The sequence below is a fragment of the Nelusetta ayraudi genome, unplaced genomic scaffold (genome assembly GCF_046127955.1).
Source record: "Nelusetta ayraudi isolate G7.1 ecotype Tasmania unplaced genomic scaffold, CSIRO-AGI_Nayr_v1 ptg000135l, whole genome shotgun sequence".
Classification (NCBI taxonomy): Eukaryota; Metazoa; Chordata; class Actinopteri; order Tetraodontiformes; family Monacanthidae; genus Nelusetta; species Nelusetta ayraudi.
In genome coordinates this window covers 9,502,052-9,527,447 of record NW_027466185.1, presented here as the reverse complement: position 1 = coordinate 9,527,447, position 25,396 = coordinate 9,502,052, and the positions used below count along the sequence as shown (strand labels likewise).

Here is a 25,396-nt window from a genome sequence, read left to right as displayed (position 1 = left end):
TCTTATTGTAAGGAAGGGTTATGGCACCAAATATCAAATCTTATTCACTTCAAGTTAATTAAATAATGTCTGTTCCAATAATTTTGCTCACTTGAAAAATGGGTATGTTCAAAGAAAAGGTGCTCTGTCCTGAGGAATTGACCTTGCCGTTCCAATACTTTTGGAGGGGACTGTACATACACGTGGCCAGCTTATTGGATACAATCTTCAATTTTCTTGTTAACACAAATAATCTATACCATATAGATGCTGAACGTGGTGACCAAGGATTGTTGCTCCCAGGCAGGATGGTCTGACTACTTGGATTACCACAACATCGCAACAATCTCTGGGGTTTAGAGAAAATATCCATTGAGCGCCAGTCACTTGGTGGTAAATGCCTTGTTGATATTGCTGCCAACTGCTGAGTAAAACCAAGATATGTGGAATATCGTTGCTGAATGAGATGGTGTTGCATCTCAGCAATACGTCCAACCTTTAAGCAGTGTATACACTCACCAGAGACTTAATGAGGTGAGGGTATGTTCTACTGACTTGTCCCGGCCATCTATGAAACAGCCCAGAGAAAGCATTTTAACAGACATTAAAGGTTGGAAGATGATTTGCTAATAAGTTTTAGTCTGTTTCTTTTGTAACCAGTGGATCCAGTTGGCAGATCGAACTCTTCAGCTAACATCCCCTCTTTCAACCAAATCCTTCTGTGCTCCTCTTTGTTCTTCTCATGCACAAATGTCTGATGAATGAAAAGCAAATGCAGTATCAGTGCTAATCTCTTCTGTGACCACCATTGTTTACACGCTTGTGGTGGCTTCCTGCTTTTGTCATAATAAAGCTCCGGTCCCAGAGAATGCCATCTTCTTCCCCAAAAGCCTATGTTGCATGGTGAAATTCCATCTGGTTGAAAGGAAAGTTGATTGTAGGCTTTTGAAAACTTCAGAATTCTACTGGTTTGCAAAGATATGCCGTGTTTTGGATTGAAGTTATGACAGAAATGTACTTTGGGCATTTCCTCATCCTTCTGTCTGCTGTGCAGGTGTCCAGTTCACCTTCCACACCTTCCACCTGGAGAGCCCCCACGATCATCTGCTGGTGACGGAGAACGGCAGCTTCTCCCAGGCCCTCTGGAGGCTGACAGGCTCCACGCTGCCTCCGCCCCTCAGCGCCGGCCTGTTTGGAAATTACACGGCTCAGATCCGCTTCCTGTCTGACTTCTCCGTCTCCTACGAGGGATTCAACATCACTTTCTCAGGTGGGAACAGTCACTGTTGCCCCAGCTGTTTGATAGGTTAGGGATAAAAGTAGCGAGGCGGCGATGCTTTCATCACTGTACACATGGAGCCATTCGGAAAGGACAGAGAGTGAGAGGTTGCAACACGGGGCACTGAAGGTTTGTGTGAGGAGGGAATCTGAACCTTGCTAATTGGATCAGAGACTGGCCTTGACCTTTTAATAATGAGTGTCTATTCCAGAAAGGTTATCGACACCATTATGAGTCCACATGGCCAGTGTTTGGCAGCCAGGCGGGAAAGGAAATGGAAAAGACCGCTTCTGCTTTGAGTTTTAGAAGTAGAAGGGAAACAGCTGCATCAACTCGACACAACTTGTCGAGGTTTGAAAGAAGTCACAGAGATGTTCTACATTCATTTTCCACATTTCCAATATTTAACTTAGAGGCTCTGGGTGCTTATAAATGCAAAATGTTTGAGTTTCTGGACTCCTGTTCATCATGGATGCATGTTCTAATTTTAAAGGGGAACTATGTGTTATGATTGTACAGCTATACTCTTTGATTTTGTTCTGCATTCATAACCCAACGAACCGGCTAAATGAACGTCCACTGAGAGGACAAGGCTGTAACAGTTCATGTCAGTGATGAAGTCAAAACACAATATTGTTAGTGAGAGGATGTAACACTTGATATGTATTATTTATTGTCTTGTTTTCCTATAAATTCCAATCCTGGTCAATGTTCATAGCAGGCAAGGCTATGGTTAGCACTTTTTTACTCCCAATGTAATGACGCTGCTAGTTTTATATTTTTGTAGCATTCTCTCCTTTTATTCTGTGGTATGATAAGATGAATATTTTTCATTCAGATCTTTTTGTAACTGTGTAAATGTATTTGTGTTTTACTTCCTCCCTGTTCTTTTTCTAGAATATGACCTGGAGCCATGCGAGGACCCTGGAATCCCTGCCTACAGCACCAGGAAAGGCCTGCAGTACGGCGTGGGCGACTCCCTCATCTTCTCCTGCTTCCCTGGGTACCGGCTGGAGGGTCCTGCGAGGGTGGTCTGCCTCGGAGGCAGGAGGCGGGTGTGGAGCTCCCCTCTGCCAAGGTGTGTTGGTAGGTGGTCACATGTTTTTTATTTTTTTGCTTTCGTCACCCGCCCACAACCCCTCCCTTTCCTCCGATCCGGCTGGGCTTGCTCATGCTGCCAAAGTAAAACCGCCTCAACTCAACTACCACCACTGCTGCATGCCCACTCATCCTGAGATTGTCCACGGCTGTCCGTCCAGTGAAAGAAAAATCATTCCCCACGTCACTGAAATCCCATTGCCACCCCTCCCCCAGCACCACCCACGTCACGGGTGAACAGGAAATAAAATGCTGAAAAAAATAAAATAATACATGTCACTTCCAGTCCTGTCACCAAGTAAGGCCTCCAAAGCGCCCTTTACTGGACGGCTTCCCGGGAACAGCCTTTTTTGAATTTGTCTAAATTAAAGGGCTATAATGAGGGTGACATCATGTGTTCATTATTGATGCTGCTCGGGGCGAAGACCTGCGGAACAGCTACAAACCATGGCCAGGGGGCTTTCATTGTACAACGTGGCCAGCATCTGAATATGTTAAATAGCATGTTAACATAGAAAAATATCGTGGTCTTTTATATACTGTACTACTACTGTATACACGCAAAATGACTCGGACCTGCTGGAATCACCGTGTTTTTCTTTTAAACACAGAAAGATGTTTATAGAAAAGCTCTTAATGCAACTTGGTGCAAGTGAGTCTCACCTCACCACACAACTAATGCCTTCAATAATTATCAATGCTTGTTGCAAGCATGAAGACACACAATTCTCTTATACAGTGGTCCAAACAAAACACAAAGTCCTTCTCATTTCGTTTATTATTTCTACATTTTAAGATGCTCTCCCACACTTAAGTGACCATATTCAGTCCTTTTTTAAAAATTCAAAGTTAGGCTGTGAACTGTTTTCCAACCCAGATGGCCCCATTCTACCCCACAGCATTCATGAATTTGAAATTGTGGATACATTTACGGTCGTCTAAATTCCGGCAGATTTATTTTTAACCCCCCTTTCAGCAGCCTCCCACCTTTCCCTCCTTTTCTTTTTCCCTCTTCCTCCGCCATGAGTTAGGGCGGAAAATCGCTTAAGTTACTGCTAATCAAATTCAGATTGTGATGATTTGCAGCTCGGCATTGGAGCCGAGGCCGAGGCCACGCCCATTCCCACAACTCCCCCTGTGCACGACGGCATGAATTAAAATCCCCGGCCCGGCTTCCGAGCGCATCGCCATCCAAATGTCCTCCGCTCTCCTCAACACCACTGCTCTCTTCTGTATCCCTTCCCCTCCTCCTCCTCCTCCTCCTTTCTCTCTCTCTCTCTCTCTCTCTCTCCCTCTCTCTCTCTCCACCCGTCCCTCTGCTCCCTCTCGTTTCCTCTAGCTGAATGCGGCTCGTCCGTGACTGGCATGCAAGGGGTGCTGCTCTCGCCCAACTACCCCGGTTACTACGGCAACAACCACGAGTGCATCTACTCCATCCAGACGCAGCCTGGCAAAGGCATCCAGCTGCGGGCGCGCGACTTCAGGCTGGCCGATGACGACCTGCTCAAAGTGAGGAGGAGGAGGTGGAGGAGGAGGAGGAGGAGGAGGAGGGATTTTGGGGGGTGGAGGTTTGCGCACCTTATCGCAAACCTCCTCCTAACGTCCCTTTTTTTTTCTTTTTTCTTTTTTTTTTTGCCCCTGGCAGGTGTTTGACGGCAGCAGCAACAAGGCGCGGCTGCTGGGGGTGTTCACCGGCAACGAGCTGCTTGACGCCACCCTCAACTCCACCTCCAGCTCCATGTGGCTGGAGTTCATCAGCAACGCCGACAACACCAGCAAAGGCTTTGAGCTGCACTTCATTAGTGAGTGGCGCACACAGCATGTACCGAAGAGGATTAGGGCCACAAGAAGAGAAAAAAATTATGATAGAATTTTTTTTTTCAAAGTTTCCAATTCAAGAATAAAGTTGAAATAATGACGTAAAAAGGAGAACATTTTGTGAATTATACCGAAATTTTGCAATTAATGTCATCGTGAAGTAAGTCATAATGTCGAGAATAAAGTCGAGAGGCTCTGTGCACAAGTCTAGTGGAGTCATTCGGTTTTCCCCAGTTTCCTGATGACTGTGGGTGAACCTTGTGGGATACACCTGTTTTCACCAGGATACTTTTAAAAGTGGGTAACTGGGTTAATCCACCATCCATCCAGTCTACTCGCCAATTTCCACTTTTTTTTCAACTTTATTTACAAAATATCGTCTTTTTTACTTTGACTTTTTTCCAGGTAACTTTGACTTATTCATGAAATTTCATCTTAAAACTTGAAATGTAAACTTAAATAAAAATCTAATTCTGTAATATTTGTATCTCTTCTTGCAGCCATAATCCTGTTTTGTATGCATGACTTTGCGTACACAGGTGCACAAAGTCATGCGCAGTCCTGTGTTTGATTACCTGACTTCTGTCGTCACCTCTGCCACACACACGCGCACGCCTGCACATTTTTTTTTTTCTTTCTTTCTTTCTTTTTTTTTCCTGATGGGCTGCGTCTCCTTTTTGCAAGGTTTTGAGCTGGTGAAATGCGAGGATCCGGGCGTCCCCCAGTTTGGCTACAAGCGGGAGGACAAGGGTCACTTTGCCGGCAGCACGGTGTCGTACAGCTGTGACCCGGGCTACACCCTGAAAGGTCCCGAGGTTCTCACCTGCCTGCGGGGGGAGAGAAGGACGTGGGACAGCCCCCTCCCTCTCTGCTTTGGTGAGTTGGGTTTGGGCTGTTTGTCTGTGAGACATAACGTGTCTGTGCCAACTTCTTCATCCAGTTGCAGCTTTGTTTTCTAAGCAGGGCTGCTCTTGCGTCAGCAGCATCAAAGCATTTAGAAATAAATGAGAATCAAAATAGCAAAGGCAGCCGAGTGCAGGATGCGAAGTAAAGTTGTATCTATCAGTGAGTCTGTCTCAAACCTGAGGGAGGACTATGCACCCTTTGTGACGTCACAAAGGGCCAGTTTTCATAAACTGCTTGTTTTAGCACACATTGAGTTTACTAGCTGGGGAGGAAAAATAAGTAAAAGATGTGTTTTTCTCTTCTTCTTTGGAGCAATTCATTGGTAGGCCGCAGGCACATATACAGTTCATTGTTTTGTTTGTAGCTCCTGAGTTTTGGTCAGGCCAAAGATTAACGAAAGATGCTTCCCTTCTATTATTTCCACCCCTGGGGTAACTCGTGTGAAATCGCACAGAAAGCGTCGTGCTTACAGACCAGCTTGCTTGTGAATGGCACTGTCTTGCAATGGCGCCAATAATACAATATTCGCTGTTTATTGCTTCAGTGTTTGGCGCGCCGCTAAATCTGCACCAATTGTTTGTTTTTTTGTTTTTTTTTCCAGCCGAGCAACAATGTCTGACCCAGTTCCCTTTTCGCATTGGGTGTGTGATGGCTGCCGGTGCAGCTTTAGAAAAAAAACTGATTTAGTGCAGCTATTTCAAGCCACCCATTTGGTGTCTCACTTAGCACCCCATTGAGTGCATTCTCTCACTGTAAATGACTGAAATGATTGTAACTATTACATCACTCTTGCACAGAACCTATTTTCTCTTTTTTTATTTATTGGAAAAATAAATTCCTCCCTAAATTTAGTCGCTTTTCTGCTTGAGAAATTGTTTCCTCAATTTCATTGCTGTTTTCCTTTTCTTTGTGCGTCCAAGTCTGCAGAAGTGACTGTTTTCAGTTACTCGAGTTTATGAGTTACCAAAATGTACCAGGTCTTCAGAGTCATTTGAGTCACAAGTTTGACTGATTCGTTTAGGGCTTGCACATAACTGGTTCTGCAAGTAATATCGCTTCACACTAGCAGTTTTCCTCATATTCAAAAAGGAAAAAAAAATGCAATTTTTGCTCATGCCGCTCCAGCTCTGCCTCTTTAAATGAGATTTTCAGTGTGTGCGGAGCAACTCTCACGTTCAACAATGATCTGGGAAAAATGCCCTCCGTGTGTTCACATGCATCATTTTGCACAGCGACACACATAGACTTAAGTGTCGGAAAAAGTGCCGAACCCCGCCGGACTGGAGGGATGCTTTGGAAATTAAATTTACTCTTCATCAACACACACCGAGCACATTTAGCACTCCGCCGTGGGATGGTTTATCAACCAATTGCCTGAAATGCCTGAACTGAGTTCACTGATTGTTCACTCAAAACTTGCCGGCATCTTCCACGCACAAACTTACACAACTGTCCGTAGATTTTCAGGACAAAAATAGCCAAAGAAACTTCTTGGATGGCGCACGTGGCATCGTTCTGTGTCACCAGATAAAATCCAGGAGCTCAGTAAAGTAAAGCAGGCTTTGACATCAGCCGAGGTGATTAGCATACTATTTCGGTGCTCCTATTTCAACCCCAAGCTGACAGGTAATTTCATATCTGGCTACCAGCAGCAGTAGTCACAATACTGTATATCTCTGAACACATTTGTCCTCCATATGTCCCTTCCTTGGCTGGTAATGGCACAACTGCCTGAGTAAATTTAGCAGCAGATGCAGGACCAGTTCAGTATGGATCGACGAGACAGTTAGGTAGCGTTGAGCGGACAGTAAAGACGGATAAGAGGCGAGGACAACGATTGATTTATACCAACAGTAAAGGTCAGTTTGGAAAAAAACAAACAATCTGGTCTCAGTTCTACACAAGATGCACGTACTCGTAAAACATGCGGCTACTAGCTGTAGCGGTTGTCTCTTTAAGTTGGTGCAAAACATGTAGAAGGAGTTCTGTTGTGAACATAACCGCATCCACGTAAACTGATGGAGGATAAATAATAATACATTCTCAGAATATATTAAGGGAGTGCGAGGAGTCTATGATGGAGACAAAAGAAGAGAGAAAACGGTGCGTTTTGGTCTGAGACACTGCGTGCGACGATGTCATTCATTATATGTGCGCCGCACTTCACTATTTAGTTCCTCGGCTCATCTGTAATTCCCTCCTGTCAGTACGTCTTCGCCCATCAGCCATCATCACCTCCTTGCAGCGCGGGCTCAGTCTCCAACAGATGGATTTCCCGATCATCACAATCACCATCCTCGTCAGTGTGATTCCTCTCTTTTTCCACGCGTCTGAAGGATCTATTTTCCTCCGGAGAAGAACACTTAAACCATCGCCTTCTCAGATGAGATGGCCTCGAACGCTCGAGCAAAATCACCTGAAGTATGAAAAAAAAATATATTTCTGCTACTTTTTTTGCACGAGGGTAGAAGGTCGCAGGGTGCACACGTTTTTATCATTCACATTTTCCATGGTGGACTTTTTTTTGTCTAATTAATGACGTGTTTGAGTTTGTAAAACTTACACAGATTGTTATACAGGTGTGTTGCAATAAGAGAAAACCCAAAGTCCACACTGCAGTAATGCATCAGAAACGGTTCAACAACTCTTCTAATCAAAAAAGACAGAAGAAGAAAACACGAAGTCACTTCAGCAAAGAAACGACTCTACTCACTCCAAAGTGCTATTGCATGTATTTGTCTCTGTGGTACTGCAACATAGATGATAATGTTACATCCCTGTTGTTGAAGTGTGATACCAAAAAAAAAAAAACATTTTCAATCTATATTTGACATTCTTCCTCCTGCTTAATATTGCAGTACTCTTCAGTATTCATCCCTCGTCTGTCAGAGTACCTCAAAAGTGTCTCAACTTTAGATTGAAGGATCTGTCAACAAGGCCGCCAACTTTTTTTTTGCAGCTGTATCTAATATGTTTAAACACACAGCATATTGGATCAGCTTCCCCTTTTCCTTTCAAGTAACAGCAAACAAGATGATGAAGCGCGTCGTGTCTGAGCGTGTGAATACCGTCTCAATAATTCAGAATAATTGTCTCAGGGAACAGATGTGATGCACCTTTCTGGGCACCCCACCTTTCTGCTTTGTCGATTTAGTTTTCTGAGCAAGCTTGTGTTGTCGTTTTTTTTCTCTTTTATTTTCAAATTTACCAATATTTATTGCTGTCGTTCCCAGCCGAGTGCGGTGGAACCATCAAGGAAGAGCCCTCTGGCCGAATCCTGTCTCCTGGCTATCCTTCTCCATATGAGCACAACCTGCACTGTGTGTGGACCATCGAGGCAGCCCCTGGAAGCACCATCAGGTCTGAACAGCACTCTCCATTCCCCTTATGTTGCAGCTTATTACATTTCGGATCACATAGTTTATTCCTGGGCACTTTTTATTTTTCCAATCCACAAGGCCTTGGCATTTCTTTTTTCCTTTTTTTGCAGTGGTATTCATCACTTGTACAGGTTGCTGTGTAATCAGTCCCAACCGAGGCTGCTATTGGCCGACGGCTGAGTTGCCGCTGGCTGAGTGGAAATACCCCTCAAAGCCTGCAGGTTTAAGGCGACATCAAAGTACCTTCCAGTTAACTCGGTCTTTGATATGTATGTATTTCCCTCTGCTTCCATTTTTGGAATTTGACCCAGCGAGGCACTCTGTATTTCGGTCATGTGCCGGCTGTCCGTTCAGGTTGTTCTCCAACGACCACTTACGAGACAGCATATCAAGAAAGAAAGAAAGTATTTTTCGCCATCCATCTGTCTTAGTCTGCAGTTGTGAAGCAGCTCATCAGGGTCAGGGTCAAAGTGGCAGGAGCAGTATGGCATGTCCTACAACCCGTATCTAAGGAGCCTGCCTGCATATTTCTTTTTTATTATTATTATTTAATGTGTGGTGTGAACTTTAAATCACACAAAGAAGGACCTTGGACCTGCAAACAAATGAAGAAAAAGGCTTTTCTTTGTACCAGAAAGCTTTCTTGCTTCAACATGTCTGCCATCAATGACACAACAATTTAAAAAACTAAAAAGAATAAACTTAAAGCCTTGCTTAAAATGAAGATTTTCAAACCCACAAAACCTGTGCACTTTGTCGATTGTAAAATTCACAGTTTATTGTGAAATGTTCATCTTTGTGGTCAAACATGTAAAGACATCCTTTAATTTTGTTTCCGGAAATTACTTAAAACGTTTTCTCAATTAACATGGACATGCACCTCATAGCTGCTACCTTAGCACAGGGATGCCTACATGTACAGGTTTCGAACCACCTACACTCATCTGCATGCACATTTATTAGCACATTTCCCTCTACATTAACACACAGATGTATGCGCATATTAATGAACCATTAAGAATTTATGCTAATAGGCAGGTACAGTACATGCAGCACATATGGTCGTATGCCTTCATTCATTGAATGAGTGGTATGTAAGTGTTGTGCGGTACTTAAGTATCAATACCTAAGATACTAGTAGTGTCCCATCTAGGATTGATTCTATTAATAAAGTATCAGTACCGTCCCCATGACTTATTGAACAAAAATACAATTTTAACGCTGATAAAGCCTTTAGTTTTGAGTGTAGTTGTGTTATTACAATGTTATTACACTCCATCCATTTTGCCAGTTTTGCCTGGTATAGAAAATGAAAACTTACTTGAAGTTAGAGTTAAAAAAACAAAACAAAATGTGCCAACAGAGAGGTCTATTGTTTGACCTTTTGAAAATATATATAGTACACTAGGTTTAATCTTACAGTAATTCTGCATATTACTACATATTTGACAAATATTATGGTTTTAAACCACCTTAAGAGTAAATTGTGTTAACCATGCACAATCACTTTCACAGTGTATCAGTGCAACTAACACAGTAATCTTGTAAGGCTAGATCCATGACAGAAGAGTGTTCCTCACGGAGAACACCCTGAAATCCCACCAGCACATGTGTAGACGAAGGATCATACAGAAAGAGCCAGATCACACAATGGGTGGTTTGGATAGGAGGGACTCTAATCTGTTCTCTTCTCACAAATTGGATTAACTCCTTCACTGAGATCGCTCGCTCATTGTAAATGGGAACTACTTCTCAATTGACCTACCTGGTTAAATAAAGGTTAAATACTCAGTAGGCACATGCTTTGCACTGCACACATATACCTTGGAATCAGGACGTAGTGTTGGATAAGAAGCATGATGTAGCCATTGGATTTAACAAGACACATGGCAAAGAGCACCATTCCAAAGTTGTTGTTTTTTTTAAGAGCCTGTAGAAGATCTTTAGAAAAGATGAGGTAAAACTTGGAATCTAATTGTTTGAACTTTCTTGTCACATTCAGATTTGTCATTCAGCGATGTTGGCTGCTTTGCACCGTGGTGTTTAATGAAGCTCTTTCAAATACAGAGAAAAGGAAAAGCTATTCTACAGTACACACAGAAGTATCTGCATTGCAGTGCATTTCTTCTTTCAATGTGATTAGAAGCATTGTGCACAGGTCCAGGTTGAGGGTCACAGGTGCAGTGCCAGTCAGAAAGCAGGAACGGAGTCATACTAGACATACCAGCACTCATTAAAAGCAAAGCAATGTATGCCTTGTGTAGGAACCAGGCAAAACACAGGACACAGTTTACGCTGTTTTTATTTTTGGCATTTTCCTTTAATCCAAAAATAGTATCCGGTCATGATAAAAATGCCTACTGCAGCATCCATGCCAATCTTCTTTAGCAGCAGTCATTTTTTTTATAATTCATCGTCACTCTCCCTTCTTCTCTGCATTCCTCCGAACACTTATCTCTAAGGGAAGCTGATTGGTTGTGCAATCCATGGACATTTCAAAGCTATCAACTTTTAAGAGCAGCTTTCAATTAAAAATTGTTCCTTTGGGAAGTTGACAAGGTGGATGATCTATATTTCAGTGATGAGTGATCCGACTGCTACGCACAGTTGCAATCATGTAAAAGTAAACTGGAATATCGAGAGAAATGTCCAAAAAGAACACCACCATAGTGTTGTCTTTGCCCGCGAAGAGCTGCGCGGCCGTCTGCACCGATCTCATTTGCGAGTACTTGCTGTCCCACAGCCTGCACATCTGGCATTCCTCGCTCCCTCGCGATTACTAGCTTAGGTTCATTAGCGCCTGTGCTACCTCTGGGTCCCTGACATTTCTCTGGAAGGTATGCTCCACATCCATGCCTTTGATCCTACCCGCGCAATTCATTATTAAGAGGAATTTGCAATGCATCAGCCCTGGGATTCCTTGTATTTGAAATTGTGTGACTGGAGGTAGCCCTGTTTGCGAGAGAGGCCGGGAAGCGCGCCGAGTGAGAGCCCAAGTCTAGAAAAGCCAGGAGGCCGCTTCTTGGAAAGATATCGACGGACAGACAGTTAAGGGTGGCATCCAGAGATTGGAGCATCAGCTTAGAGAGATAATAAGAATGTAGTAACAAAGGGAACAGAGAGATGTACAGCAGGCATTGAGCTTTTCCATCGACCAAACGTTAAGAGGTTATTGCCATAGAGATTGTTGTGCGGTTGATTTAAATTCCGTGGCGATGGAAGTCTTGTTGGACAGCTCTGACGCTGTGTTGCCATGCACTTGGCTGGGGTTAACACAGTGTTTTGCACATTGCATTTTGTACTGCATTTTTGCATAATATGCATTTTGGTTGTCTCTAGTGCAATTATACTTGAACAGCCCGTGGGCCCATATTATAGAGATTCTTTTGTCTTTTCATCCTAGACTCCAGTGGATCAGCCTCACAAGATGTACTAAGAAAACAGAGGGCATTTGACATTGAATTTAGCCCTCTGTTTACAGTCTTCCTGTAAAATGAAAGTAACCTAATATTGTTGGACCTTCCGCATTCTTGTAGGGGAACAAAATCAATGTGGCCCTGAGCTAGAGGGTTAAATGAGCATGAGGGAGATGTCCCGTTTTGACATGCTAAAGTGTGTTTTATTACTCACAACTTCACGTAGCAACACAAATGTAGAAAACCTCAGCCTGTTAGTAAAGTGAAAGAACTGACTCATAGATTTTGGGCTCCAATGAGTTCATGTGCAGGTCAGAGAAACCCACTTGTGCATAATATGTGGATTTTTAATCTCTACAATTCTTGTACCGATTTCACGCTTCTTTCTGCCATATGTTCATTTTTAAGTGGATATAATCTCCCCAATTCCGTCTTAATTCACCATGTGCCTCGCAGCGCTCGTATTGAACACAGCTTGACGTGACACGGCTGGCGAGACGACCCCTCGCACCGCTTCAAAAGAAACCGGTGGTCAGTGATGACAGTGTTGGCCGGACCATCACACCCTCTCCATGTCTTCTGGAGGCCCCTCGGCGTGGATGTGTCTCCTCCGTGAAAGGCTGATCCCGGTGGGACGTTCGCACGGTGGCCACGTTCACACATATTGATGAGCGGGGTTCTCAGCGACATGTCGCCTTGTACGCACAATCTCAATTAGCCGCGAGATGCGCCGACAGCACATGTTTTCTCTGCGTCCCTGCGCCTCACCCATTACACCCCCCACCCACCCTCCGCACTCACTTACTTACTTATTTATTGCCCTCGCGCGCACACACACGCGTTCAGGCACACACTCACACACACACTCCAAGACTCCCCACAGGACCCGTGATTGCAGTAAGACTACTTTGTATTCATACGAGGAAGCCTCGGCTCTCTCTGTCTGTGTCTCTCATATGAATACAAAATAATTAAGGCTGGGGAAAATAAAAAGACAAACTCCCCGATAAGTCTTTCCCATCACATGTCCTCCCGGCGATTCCTCTCTTGCTTGAGCTGTTTTATCTCGTTAATAAGGGGACAAGTTTAAAAGGCAGCCCTTAGCTGTGAAATTTCAAAACATGCCTTTCAATGATTTCTTAAACTGTTCATCGCTCACAGAGACCAAATGCTGACCCCTCCTCCCACACACCGCTACTCCTCCACCCATCCCTTTTTCCCCCCCTTCGGTTGGATGTTGTTTTTTCTCGGACTGCAGGCAAACCATTTTAGTCTCCTTAAATCAGGTCCGTCCGCGCTTGTGTTTGCAAGTGGGCACGCCGATGTCGGCTTTGGTAACTAGCGGGAGCAGCTGGGAGTCTGAGTAATGGAGGCCCATCATCTCACCCGCCGCACAATCATGCTGTCAAGTCGAACTTCCGCTCCGATGCACTTCTGTCACTCCACGTTTGACGTCTCCATTCACCCGACATACCTCCTGCGTTCCATCCGCGTCAAATCTGCCAGCGTGATGTCACTCACTGTCTGCGGGCCCGCAGCAACATGTGAGGCAGGGCACAGCCGCCTCAGCCGGGATTGACGCGACGGCATGTTTGGCGTGTTGCCGTTGTTCATGCGAAACTGCGGCCTCACTCCTAACAATTTGTCGGTGAGCGTTGTCCAGATACTCACCCTACAGCAACATTCCCGCTCTGCTTCGGGTCCAAGAGAAACTGCTCTGTTGTTGTGTTCTGGCAAGTCAAGAGCTCAATGATGGCCTGGGACTCCATTGAGTCACAGGTATGGTGCCCGTTGCATCCTTTGTTCCTTTATTTAGTGAGTCTCAGCAGTATGCCTTTGTTGGGGTTATATCACTTATTCTGATGTTCTCTCCAAAATATGAGGGAAGCATGCCGTGGTAACACAAGAGGATGAGTGGGACATGTGATATTTTAGTTTAGGTTATTAACTCATGTCTCCCAGGCCAGTCTGGAATGAAGAAATAACCCCGTTTGCAAGTCAGTGTTTCCTTTGTATGGACTCTGCATAGCAGAAGACACTTCAGGATTAGTTTACAGCAATAATGGTACCACTAACAAAACCATCTTAAAATGTAGCTTCCTAAAAACAGGTGTTGAAACTAAAGGCAAATGTCCAAATGTCAAATTTCTCCTGAATTTGATATAAACAAACACAAACTGAAATGAAAAGGAAATTTGTGTTTGGTACATTATTTCTTTGTTGTAACAATGCTTTTTGGAAATAAATTGGATATTGTTGAAAAGACCTTTCCCTTTTAAATGGTGCCACACTTGTAAGGAGCATGCATCTTTTATGGGGTGAGCAGCAAAACTAAGTATCTGGGTTGTGCCCGTGGGAAATGTGACAAATCTCTGCCGAGTCAAACAGCTTTTGCTGCCATTGACTCTTGTTTGGTGGATTGGATGATTGAGATTTGAAGAAACAAAACATATAGTCAATTTATCAATTTATTCATCTAACAAACAGGAGCCTCAGTAGTGAGTGGAAGAACCATACACAGCCACAGCTGCCTGGCATCTCAAACGCTGGCTGAAGAATGGGATGTCATCCCACATCAGTGTGGGACCAGGCTGGTAACCAGCATGAGGAGGAGATAGAAGATTTATTTCCAAGAAGCATTGTTACAACAAAGAAATAATCTACCAAACACAAATTTCCTTAATTTTTGTGTTCTGTTTGTATTTATTTTTTTTCATTTAATCAGTGTCTGGTAGCTGTGGGTATGCAAGAAGCACTTTGTTTCCAAGCGCAAACAACGTGCACCCAAACCTCCGTTCCTCCCTCCGCCCCCTCAGTTCAGCCGGCGGTGTGGTTCGTGCAGAGTAGCAGTATAAATAGTTAAATCCTACGACCATGCGCGCAGGTCCATGAAAAGACGAGGGTGGCCCGGATGCCCTACATGTGTTATGCTAAGCGGGAGAGAGTTCTCCTTTCACACACAGGGATTAGCGTCTTGTTTTTTTCTCTTCACGTTCTTCACGTCGCTCTCATCCGCCCCAGTCCGCTGACGTGACGTGCAACGATTATTCCGATCCCATAGAAAAGGAACCAATTATACCGATGTTCGGCCCACGTTCATCCCCCACCAGCAACTCCTCCTCCAGCGCTCCCTTGTACCCCCCCCCGACAAACAGACAGTGATTAATGTCGGCCCCTGTTGTCTCCCTGCCTTCACCTCCTGCTTCCTCTCGTCATGGCTCTCGTGTTCTCCCACCTTCGCCACCATCTTGCCTCCCTGACGCATAAATCAGAGCGATCGGGACGCGATGCCATTCCGTGTCTGACAGTACTGAAGGTTGCGTAAGAACACGAGATGAGACACCAGCGCACCCGCTCTTGATCCGACACGTGACGGGCGCTCGTCGCTAGCCTCGGTACAAATCCCCCGAACAGGCTCGCTCACATCTTGCGCGCCTCCTTCAAACACACGCTGCGCCGTATTTGTGCTGATTGCAAGAAGGCACATGTGCCTGTGTTTGAAATCTCCTTTTTGTCTTTGGTCATGTAGGCAAATCCAGTAAAAAAAAAAAAAGATCTCTCTCTCTCTCTCTCTCTCTCTCTCTCTCTCTTTCTCTCTCTCTCTCTCTCTCTCTCTCTCTCTCTCGTTCTCTCTCTCTCTCTCTCTCTCTCTCTCTCTCTCACACACACACACACACACACTTTTGAGCCTCCCCCTGCTCAAGGAACACTAAAGTGGTGTGCTGGTAACAGGATCATACAGCCGGGGGAAAGTCGTAGCAGCATTTGCATAACAAGATTGGACTGCCGGAGGAGCTTACGCGACAGAGACTGGAGGGGTCTTTCAGCGTAATGCTTGACCCCTGAAAGCGAAGATTCAAACAGGGGCGCTCGCCAGAGATTTAGGTTGTCAAGGCTACAGACGTCAGCTGAATGCAGTCCTGCAATTTTTACAATTAGTTAATTAGTTAAACACTGCATCACCACCCCTACCTCCCACATTTTTTCATGTGAACTTTTTTTCTTTTTCAACAATAACTGAATTTCAGATGTTCTCAAACCGTGAATATCACACTGCCTAAAAAAACCAAAACAAATCCTTTTATTGTGTGGCTCAAAGTCAAATTTTCACCCGGACGCTCGAATTCGCAATTCAACAAATGACCCAGTCAAAATGCTTTTGCAGAATGGACGGTCACATCTGTCTCACCAAGACAAACGAGACCATCATCTGACTGTCAGCACCAAGAGCTGTTGGAGCGTGGAGACCCAATGCAAACATTAGTTTTGAGGACTAGAGTTTTTTTAGTCGATTCAACTTGGCCAGTTTATATTTGCCGTAGGTTGAGCTGGGACATTTTTTTTAATCTATTTTAGAGTTTAAAGTAACATATCAGATTTTTCATCCCTGGAGAAAAAAAAATGCAGCAGAACAGCGAGGGCGCTCTAACACCCGCTGCGCTTTGCAGGTGTTTGCCTTTTTCGCACATGCTTCCAGGCTATGATGCACGGCCTCCAAACCAGCCGGGTGGTGTTCCGGCTTGGTGAGTGTGCACCAGCGCTGCTTGTCCGTATCTGTTTCCTTGACGGCCGCCTCTCTCGCAGTTCTTGTCAAGTAGGTTACGTACAGTATATCCACGCGTTTACACATGGCCCGTTGTCGAGTCGCCGCTGGCTGCCGCTCGCACATCAGACGGCTCGGGAATCACAGTCTGACACCAATTATGCAGAAGGGGTGGGGATCTATTGGCAAACACGACACTTCGCTGGCTCGCTGCTCCTCTGTCTCCTCTGTAGCTTGAGGCCGTGAGCCGCTGCTTGCGTTTCTGTCTGCGCGTGCAAATGGATTAGAATTGGAGGGATGCGTAAAGAGCCATGCTTTTCTCCGCATGATAAGGGCAGATATTACAGTTCCGCTACTTCTGAATTATCTTTCAGTACAATGCTGCTGCCAGTTGTTGTTTTAAGCCTGTGAATGGAACAAAAATAGTGAGGGCGGTTCCAACGACCAAGATTGCTGCACCTCAAAATAGGTTCCAAGACAACTGAATTCAATAATTAAGTCGAGGGTAAGTCGAAGGAACTCCCTTTGACTTTGTCTCAGTCAACACGATGCACATCCCTCAAAACGGGCACTTGGAGGAAAGTTGTTTATCTCGAGACTCTTTTCTCACCACTTCCAGCCCGTTTAGACTCGACGAGGCTGCTGTAAACACACCTACAGTTGCTCCAGCCTTCAAGAGACGTATCATCTTGAATTTGCTCGAAAGGTTGCCCCACTCCTTCCCCCCACTCGTGCACAATCGCGCGCGGCCTCAGTGCATTTCACATCCATCGGACCACCAGCGAGCGGGCTGACAGCTGCCTGTGGTAAAGTGAAGGGGGGGATATTTTGACAGCATCATCTTTCTGATGTCTAGACTGGAACTAATAAATGTCTCAGCAGAGGCATCCGCTTGACTGACATTGCGTAACATCAATTGAACGTTCCCGAGCCTTTTGACGGCTGTGATTCACTTTAAATGCTATTTGTTCCCCTCCTTTTGTACTTTGCCTAAGGCTGTCTTTTGTGGAACTGTATTTTTATTTCTCCCTTCAACTGAACTTTGAGTCTTTTAACTACTATTAGTACCTTATTGATTTCTTGTTCTTCTGTCTTGATTGTTTTTGTTGTAGTTGTTCTTATTACATTCCTAAGTGTTTTGTATTACTGTGCTAAATGTCCCTAATACCTTTCTGCTTAATATATATATATGTTTTAATTAGTCCACATGTAGCGCAAGCAAACAAGCAAATTCTAACAATTTAAATGACAGAATAATAACACATTTTTAAGAATTTCATAACAGAAGGCCGTGGTTTGGAAACGGAGCGCGTGAGGTTGTTTTCTGAAGGTCCAGACATGCGCGAGAATATCACTCCTCATCTAATGGGGCTTCGTGTGTCTTTGACAGTCTGCACTTCCTGGTTTTCCACACGGAGGAGGTCCACGATGTGCTCCGCATCTGGGATGGACCCCAGGACGGCGGCGTCCTACTGAGAGAGCTGAGTGGCTCTGCGGTGCCCCAGGACGCCCACAGCACCTTCAACACCGTCAGCATGCAGTTCACCACGGACTTCTTCACCAGCAAGCAGGGCTTCGCTCTGCAGTTCTCCGGTGAGCCGGTGGGATAGCTGAAAAGAGGTGGTAATAGTCTTTAATGGCTTAGCTGCATTCATCTGGCTGAGAAAACAAGACAAAAAAAACATTTTGGGGATTGCAGAACTGCAGTCATCAAACCTTCCAAACGGTCCTGTCGATGGAACGTGTTAGAATAGAGATTGTCCCATCCTGCTCTACACAAGGGGGACGTTTGCATAAAACACCATTTCAAGTTGCAGGAATACAGTTTTAGTTTAACAAGAACAAAATGTCTATTATCATTATGCCATTTGTGAGGTACTGTATAAATACTCCATGCCAAATACCAAACAACGTCCCTCTTGTTAGTCGTCTGATTTCATCATGAATGTATTGAAACTTCACCCATTTCCTTCTCACCACTATTCCAATGAAACCATTTCTCACTTCACTGGTGCTTTATGATCCACAAAACTGCTTTGGGGTTTCACAGCGGCAGGTCTTGGCACGGCCGTTTCAAGTCGTACTGCCCTTCTGGCTTTTCCAGAGACTCAGGGGGCCAGAGGGAACCCTGCATGAGCAGCAGCGTTGTGTTTTTGTTCTTTGAATCCATGGCCATGTTTCGTATGTCTCCCTTTCAATTGAATCAGCATAAGTAGAAAATGGGTGAAATTTGAGTTCTCTTCCCCGAAATAGATGAATATTATAAAGAAAAAATGGTTCCTATCACGAACAAGTCGGGTCTTTTATGTCACCATGGTAAAATGTCATAATGACCACTTGCAATTAAAAACCCTTCAGTCACCATAAGAGCGTGGATGAGTAATTCATCATTCTGCCTCATCTCGCTCCTGCAGTCTCGACAGCCACCTCCTGCAATGACCCCGGCATGCCCACCAACGGGACCCGCAGCGGGGACAGCAGAGAGCCGGGCGATCATGTGGTGTTCCAGTGCGATCCGGGTTACATCCTGCAGGGAGCGCAGAGAATCATTTGCACCGAGATCAATGGCCGCTTCTTCTGGCAGCCAGACCCACCTACGTGCACAGGTAGTCCATTAAACGCAGCGTGTCGCCAGCGCTCACTGCTGCCCGGACTTGGATCGGAAATGAAAGTCATGCCAGGCTATTAATCTATTAGATTTCTTTTTTTTATTCTCCATTCAGTGAAATAACAATGATTATCTAAGCATGTAAGATTTACTTTGGTCATGGCTGGGACTCTTAAATGTTTATTTTTGTTAAATCAGCTGAGAAGACTGTCAGAAAATACTCTTAATTAACCAAATGTTTTTTACCGCTTGTCAGTGTGACTTTTGTAAAACAAGTAGACAACACAGTTTTCTGATGTGGTTAACTAGGCGGTATGTGTCCTGGAAATATCCTACAATCACCGTCGTAGACAGAAGGATCACACTGCAACCTTGTTAAAACCACAGTAACAACACGTCTAATACTAGTAATGTATTTTATGAAGGCTGTGACTTAATACCAGCAATCAGCATGTGATAATTAGCTGGCTGGTTTATTTATCGCTGAAGTGATTAATGTGAACCTTTTATTGGAGAGTGTGAGTAAGGTGAGTCACTCCCTCGACAGCTTTCAGCAAGTTCACGGAAAAGGAGAATTAGGGATCAAAAGCTTGTGCTCGGCGTCTTACTTTCCCATGGAACAGCTGCTCAGCACAAATTGAACTGACTCGCCGTGCATCTTCCGTTTAGTTCTAAATCTTGGCCTTTTGAAAATGTCAGCACACTTTGAATCACGGTGCTCTTCTGTCTTTTGCAATGGCTTAGATGTTTTTTTGATCTTTTTAGACCTTTTTATGCTCCTTTTATTTACTAAATTTTAAAGTTTAAAACAGTTAAACTGAAAGGACGACGACTTATGTTGGTTCTCTACACTCTGATAGAACAGGGACTGAGAAAAGAATAAGCTGACAAACAGCATCGTCCTGACATCTCCTCATTGGTTGTAGCTCCGTGCGGTGGGAACCTGACGGGTCCCAGTGGGCTGATCCTGTCACCAGACTATCCTGCACCGTATCCACATGGGAAGGAGTGCGACTGGACGGTGACTGTCACGCAGGACTACGTCATTGCTCTCAACTTCAACTAGTATGGCATCTGGCATCACTATTTTTCCTCAGACATACAGCACAATGATGGATTTTGCTTTTTAATGTATTTTACTGTTCTGCAACCAGCTTCAGCCTGGAGCCTAGTTATGATTTCCTGCACATCTATGACGGGCCAGACTCCCTCAGCCCCCTGCTGGGAAGTTTCTACGGCTCGGACGTTCCGGATCGCATTGAAAGCAGCTCCAACACTCTCTTCTTGGCGTTCCGCAGCGACGCCTCCCTCAGCAGCAACGGGTTCGTGCTTCAGTACACAGGTAGGCTAATTGGACGAAAGCTTTGACCTCGTTAAAAACCTGCCTCATTTGTTTCTATGGCCGCGTGACTTTTCCAATCACACTTTTCTCTCTCTCTCTCTCTCTCTCTCTCTCTCTCTCTCTCTCTCTCTCTCTTCTTTAAACTTTAACGTCACACCTCTCACCGTTCCCAGCCAAACGCTCGGCCACTTGGTTCCCGGGGCCCGAACAATTCAATTTTAAACACTCCCTTTGCGGGAGAATGGATTTATCCTCGACCGCTTATTGACCTTGCAGATGGTTTCTTCTTAAATTTCTCATGTGTCTTGTCCACTAAGTGGGATTATTTCGGCGAAAATGGGGAGAAAGAATTGGTAGGGGTATCTTAGCTGAAAAAACAACCCCCTCCTAGCAGTATTGATCTCAGATAGTATCTCCCCAAGCTGCTGACTCACACCAAGAAATATGAGAATAAAAAAAAAACAGACATTGTCTGTGTGTGTGTCTGTGTGGGTGTGAGTGCTTAAGCTTGTTTTGATCGGCGCTCCACCGGCTACACAGAGGGCTCCTCATGAATCAGCCCAGGCTGTTTTTTCTTCCGCCTTATCATTATTATTGTTTAAGAGCTCAGCTCACCACACCTCGCTGTTTGTGTGGTCCCAAATCTATTTGCCTACAAGTGCTACAGGGCACAGGTTGCAGATTGATTTTCAGCTTGAGACAGAGAGAAGAGTGTTTACGCCACATGCACACTTTGGTTTTCAGACTATTTCTCTACAGGCAATGACGAGTTGCCTGCATGCTAAAGTCTTTCGCTGCCAAAAGGTAAATATGAGTGCTTTCAAGCAGGTGATCTGCTACAGCAGCTCCTGCAACTTCCCTAAATCTCCCAGCCTCTATTAGAGCTGTTTATGGTACCAGACGTTACATCATCTGAGGATTAAACGTTTGCTCAGCGTTTCTTGTTTGGAAGTAAAGAGTAAATTCGATAATGGGACCCGTTAACGCCGCACAGCGCCGCCTTTCATGCACATATTTTGCGGTTGTTTTTTTTGTTTTTTTTTGCCATGGAAGGCGTCACGGACCGTTCCCCTTAATTCACTCCCCGCTATATTTACCGCAGCGTGTGATATCGTATGGCCAATCTGGAGGAGCAGATGGACTCAGTGTGAGGTTCAAGAAAAAAACAAAAAAACCCCTCTCCCCACTTCCAATTCTCCACACTAATGAACCATAACCAAATAATACATAAATTACCTCCTCGGTTTCAGACAAACAGAACGGCGGGAGGGGGTGTGAGCGTGTTTTGGCTGCGACTTCGGGCCCATTTGGTGAAGAAGCAGCGAGCGGACGAGCTGGCGCGACCCGCATTATGGTCGGCCTGCCTGCCTGCCTGCCTGCCTGCCTGCCTACCGCTGGAAATTGCATTAGGAAAAATTTGCCCAGGGCGCTTTGCTGAGCCGTCGTTGCGTCTCTCTGTTTTGGCCGTGTTGTCTGGCCGCGTCTGATTAGGCACTCCGGGGAAATATGTGTTGGTGTGGCGGACGGCTCCGAGCCCGGACGCAGATAGATGTGGATGTGTCCGTATAAGGCGCGGAGAGAAACGCCCGCCATACATACATTCACCAGTCTGGTCGAATACCTTCACCAATGCCTGTCCACGTCGCTTCACTTTAACACCTTTGAGGGTTTTTTTTCTAATTCATATGATTCCGCCCGCCCGCTCGCCCACTCCCTCTCGTGCCTTAAAAACGTCCCACGGCGAGTCTTGTTCAATCAGCCGTGCTGGCTGACCGTCACGAACTCCGACACCGATCACACATCCCCCGCCTCCCCCGCCGCCCCTGCCCTCGCCATGTGCAGCCGCCTAATGCTAAGAGGCGACGGAGGGGAAGTCCAGGTTTTTAAATCAGCCCAGTGAGCTCAACCCAGTTAGAAATGAAGTGCTCAGGGTGGCAGACGGACCTGACAGACAGAGGGGACAGGCCTCGTGCCTGGTCCGCGAGTTCTGTTCAGCCGTGAAGGACGGCTTCCTGTCTGGTGAACTGCGCCCTGGGTTCAGATCAAACGGAGGCTGGGGAGTTTGACCTGCTGTCTTGATGGCAGTTCTAAGAGTTTGGCCCAGTTTAATAAAAAAGAAAGTTTTTTTCACAAGACAATGGTTTGATATTGATGACCAGTGCTGTTCAACTGAATTGTCTCTCTAGTACTGCTGAAGCTTAACACTGTCTCGTCAGAAAGGTTGAGAAAGTTTATGAAAATTTAGAAACGTAATCAAAATGTAATGAAATGTAATCGGTTACATTAATTTGATGAAGTCATTGAAATAATAACACTGATATTACATTTTCAATAGGGTAACTTGCAACAGAATATCTGTGTTTACAATGTGTATTCCTATAGAGACATATGAAGACTGGATTCTTTCATGTCCAAAGATTGGACTTGCATTATTTGTTGACCAGGCGCTATCAAGACGTCCCGAATAAAAGGTGTAATAAGTAAAGCAGAGAACACTCACATCATGACCAGGCCTTGGAAATGGCTGTTCAAGCAGAAATGGTGCACATCTTACAGGGTAGAAATTTAAAAAATGGAAAACAGCGCCAGCAAGAGGGAAAAGGACAGGAAAGTTATGATAAGTCAAGTAACAACAACCCACAAAAGCAGCTCCATTTCTTTCTAATCCACAACAACCCTTCAGCTGCTTGAGATTGTCACGCTCATTTTCATTTTTGAGAGTTTGAGAAGTAAACGGAAGCTTGTCTGACTAAACAGATCATTTCCACTCCTCTTTCCGTGCGCATCAACTTCAAACTCTGATGTTTTCTCACGCCGTCGGCAACTGAACTCAACAGCCCCAAGTGTCTCCCCCGTGTTTGTTTTAACCGTGAAGGTGCCAAAGTGTGCCACATTGACAGGCCAATTGAGCGAGACGTCTTCCGACCTCGGTGATTGATATGCGGTCGCAACACTGGGACGGCTCGCGTATGCGCGTCGTCCCCGGTCGGCTGCACAGTGAAGCGGCGCGCGAGGGCCGGTTGTGTGCAGTCAGCAGACCTTGGGCCAGAGCGCTGCCATTCTCAATCAGCCTTCCGTCCGTCTTCATAGCCGTACTGCACTTCCAGCAACGCGCGGAGAGTTACATGGGCGCGGCGAAGGGCCCGGGAGGAGAAAAGCTGCAGTTAGTGAGATGAATTTACCCGAAAAAACGGAATGAATGAGTGTCGGAGCTGAGAGAAGAGACGAGAATACCAGAGAAACTTGGCGGGGGAGAGAGAGAGAGAGAGAAAAAAATCTTGTAGCATTGTGATATGATGCAAGAAAAAAAAAATACTCCCGTTGAATAGCAACGCACGCTCCTGTCTGCCGCTGATTTTTCCACCACGTTGCCTTTCTCTCCCTCCCCCGCAGAGAACCCCAGGGAGTCGTGCTTCGAGCCGGGTCTGGTGCGCAATGGGACCCGGGCGGGCGCCGAGCTCAAGCTGGGCTCCACCGTCACCTACCGCTGCGACAGCGGCTACACGCTGGAGGGAGACCCGGCCCTCACCTGCATCATGGGGGGAGACGGCAAGCCGAGCTGGAACAAGCCCAAGCCCGTCTGCATCGGTGAGCGCCGGCATCTGGAGGCGGCTGTCAGGAAGGCAGATCTGCACGAGCTGCATCGCACCTTGATCCACATGTATAGGCGCTGGGTCCTGCAGTCACAATGCTACGATCCTCCCTCGCAACCTGCGCCCGCACCTCTTGGTGCAAGGGCTCACTTTAACAGGAGACGCAGGCCTGTAAACGAGGGAGAGGAGAACCAAGCAAAGCTGAGCTGAGCTAGGACCAATCAGATCAGAGAAGTAATTTTATGTGTTACGGCAAAGAAAGGATGAAAATCACTGTCTTCTCACTGCTGTCTCTCGAGTCTCGTCCTCTTGACTTATTTCCAGGCCCCCAGACTCCAAGATGGCGGCCCATTCATTTCAGTGAAGTTCCTCACCCAGTGCATGCGGCAAAAAAGTTTTTAACTTTCACATTAATGAGCCCATAGAGCATGTGCGGTAGTGTCACTTCCCATCATGCCTCTGTAACTCACATGATCTATTTGGCCAATCAGAACGATCCTGGAAAGCTTCACTTACAGACACGTCAGGACGCAGCCAATCAGAAGGAGCTGAGACACAGCAGAATGTACGACGTCCTGACGGCATGCTGGGAATAAACTCTTTTCTGCTGATTTTCTGGCCTTCATCATTTTTTTGATGACTAAAAAACTAAAAATCTATATTAGAAAGATTTGAAATGAATCGCGTTTCAGGTCACAGTCGTCCTGTTGATGATTTTGGGGCCCATGGGATTTTTTTTGCTACAGTCCCTCAAGTGGCCTCTGGAAAAAAAATGGCACTCCACCATATTGCCAGTCCGGTATCCAGCTCTTATAATACATCCATGCTTATTTTATTTCCCTCCTCAGCACCGTGTGGTGGGCAGTACTCCGGACTGGAAGGGGTGGTCTTGTCTCCCGGTTACCCTGGAAACTACAGCCGGGCACGGACCTGCCTGTACTCCGTGGTGGTTCCCAAGGACTATGGTAACTTGGGGAGGAGCATTGCGTTTCGTGGGTTGGAAAAAAAGCTTGTTTTTTTCTTCCTTCTTCTTCTTCCTCTTCTTCTTCTTCTTCTTCTGGCTTGGTTTTGATTTTGTGTTTATTGTTCATTATTTTTTTTTTTAATCATTTATTTTAAGTTAGGAAAAGGTGCATCATTTTTTAGTCTGTACTTTGTAAATAAATGTGATTGTAAAAATCAAAAAAAATCTTTTAAAAGAAGAAAATCTTCTTTTAATACTATTTCCCCCTTCTTTAATCTGACTATGCCTACACGGCTAATTCTGTTGTTATTGTTGCGTTATCCGCGAGTGTGTGCGGTTGCTTTATCTGTGATTAAGCAGTGTTGAACAAAACGCTGCCCCTCTTCAGCTCTGTTTTTTTTTTCTCGCTGAATATAACAAGTATGAGGAAAATGATTGCGTTATTTTCCTTACACCTGTGATCTCTTCTG

General features: G+C 45.3%; 1 protein-coding gene across 2 annotated transcripts in view; it reads left to right on the top strand.

Annotated features, from left to right (window-relative positions):
• The window catches only part of csmd2 (CUB and Sushi multiple domains 2), a 225,237-nt gene that overhangs the window by 136,804 nt on the left and 63,037 nt on the right, over positions 1-25,396 (top strand). For both annotated transcript variants that reach the window (XM_076011540.1, XM_076011539.1), the window contains exons 21-32: positions 1,034-1,249; positions 2,156-2,344; positions 3,696-3,865; positions 4,002-4,158; positions 4,859-5,050; positions 8,314-8,440; positions 17,810-18,012; positions 18,834-19,025; positions 19,954-20,092; positions 20,182-20,369; positions 23,763-23,957; positions 24,811-24,927. In XM_076011540.1, coding sequence (XP_075867655.1) covers positions 1,034-1,249; positions 2,156-2,344; positions 3,696-3,865; positions 4,002-4,158; positions 4,859-5,050; positions 8,314-8,440; positions 17,810-18,012; positions 18,834-19,025; positions 19,954-20,092; positions 20,182-20,369; positions 23,763-23,957; positions 24,811-24,927 — 2,085 coding nt within the window. The remainder of the gene's footprint in view (positions 1-1,033; positions 1,250-2,155; positions 2,345-3,695; positions 3,866-4,001; positions 4,159-4,858; positions 5,051-8,313; positions 8,441-17,809; positions 18,013-18,833; positions 19,026-19,953; positions 20,093-20,181; positions 20,370-23,762; positions 23,958-24,810; positions 24,928-25,396) is intronic.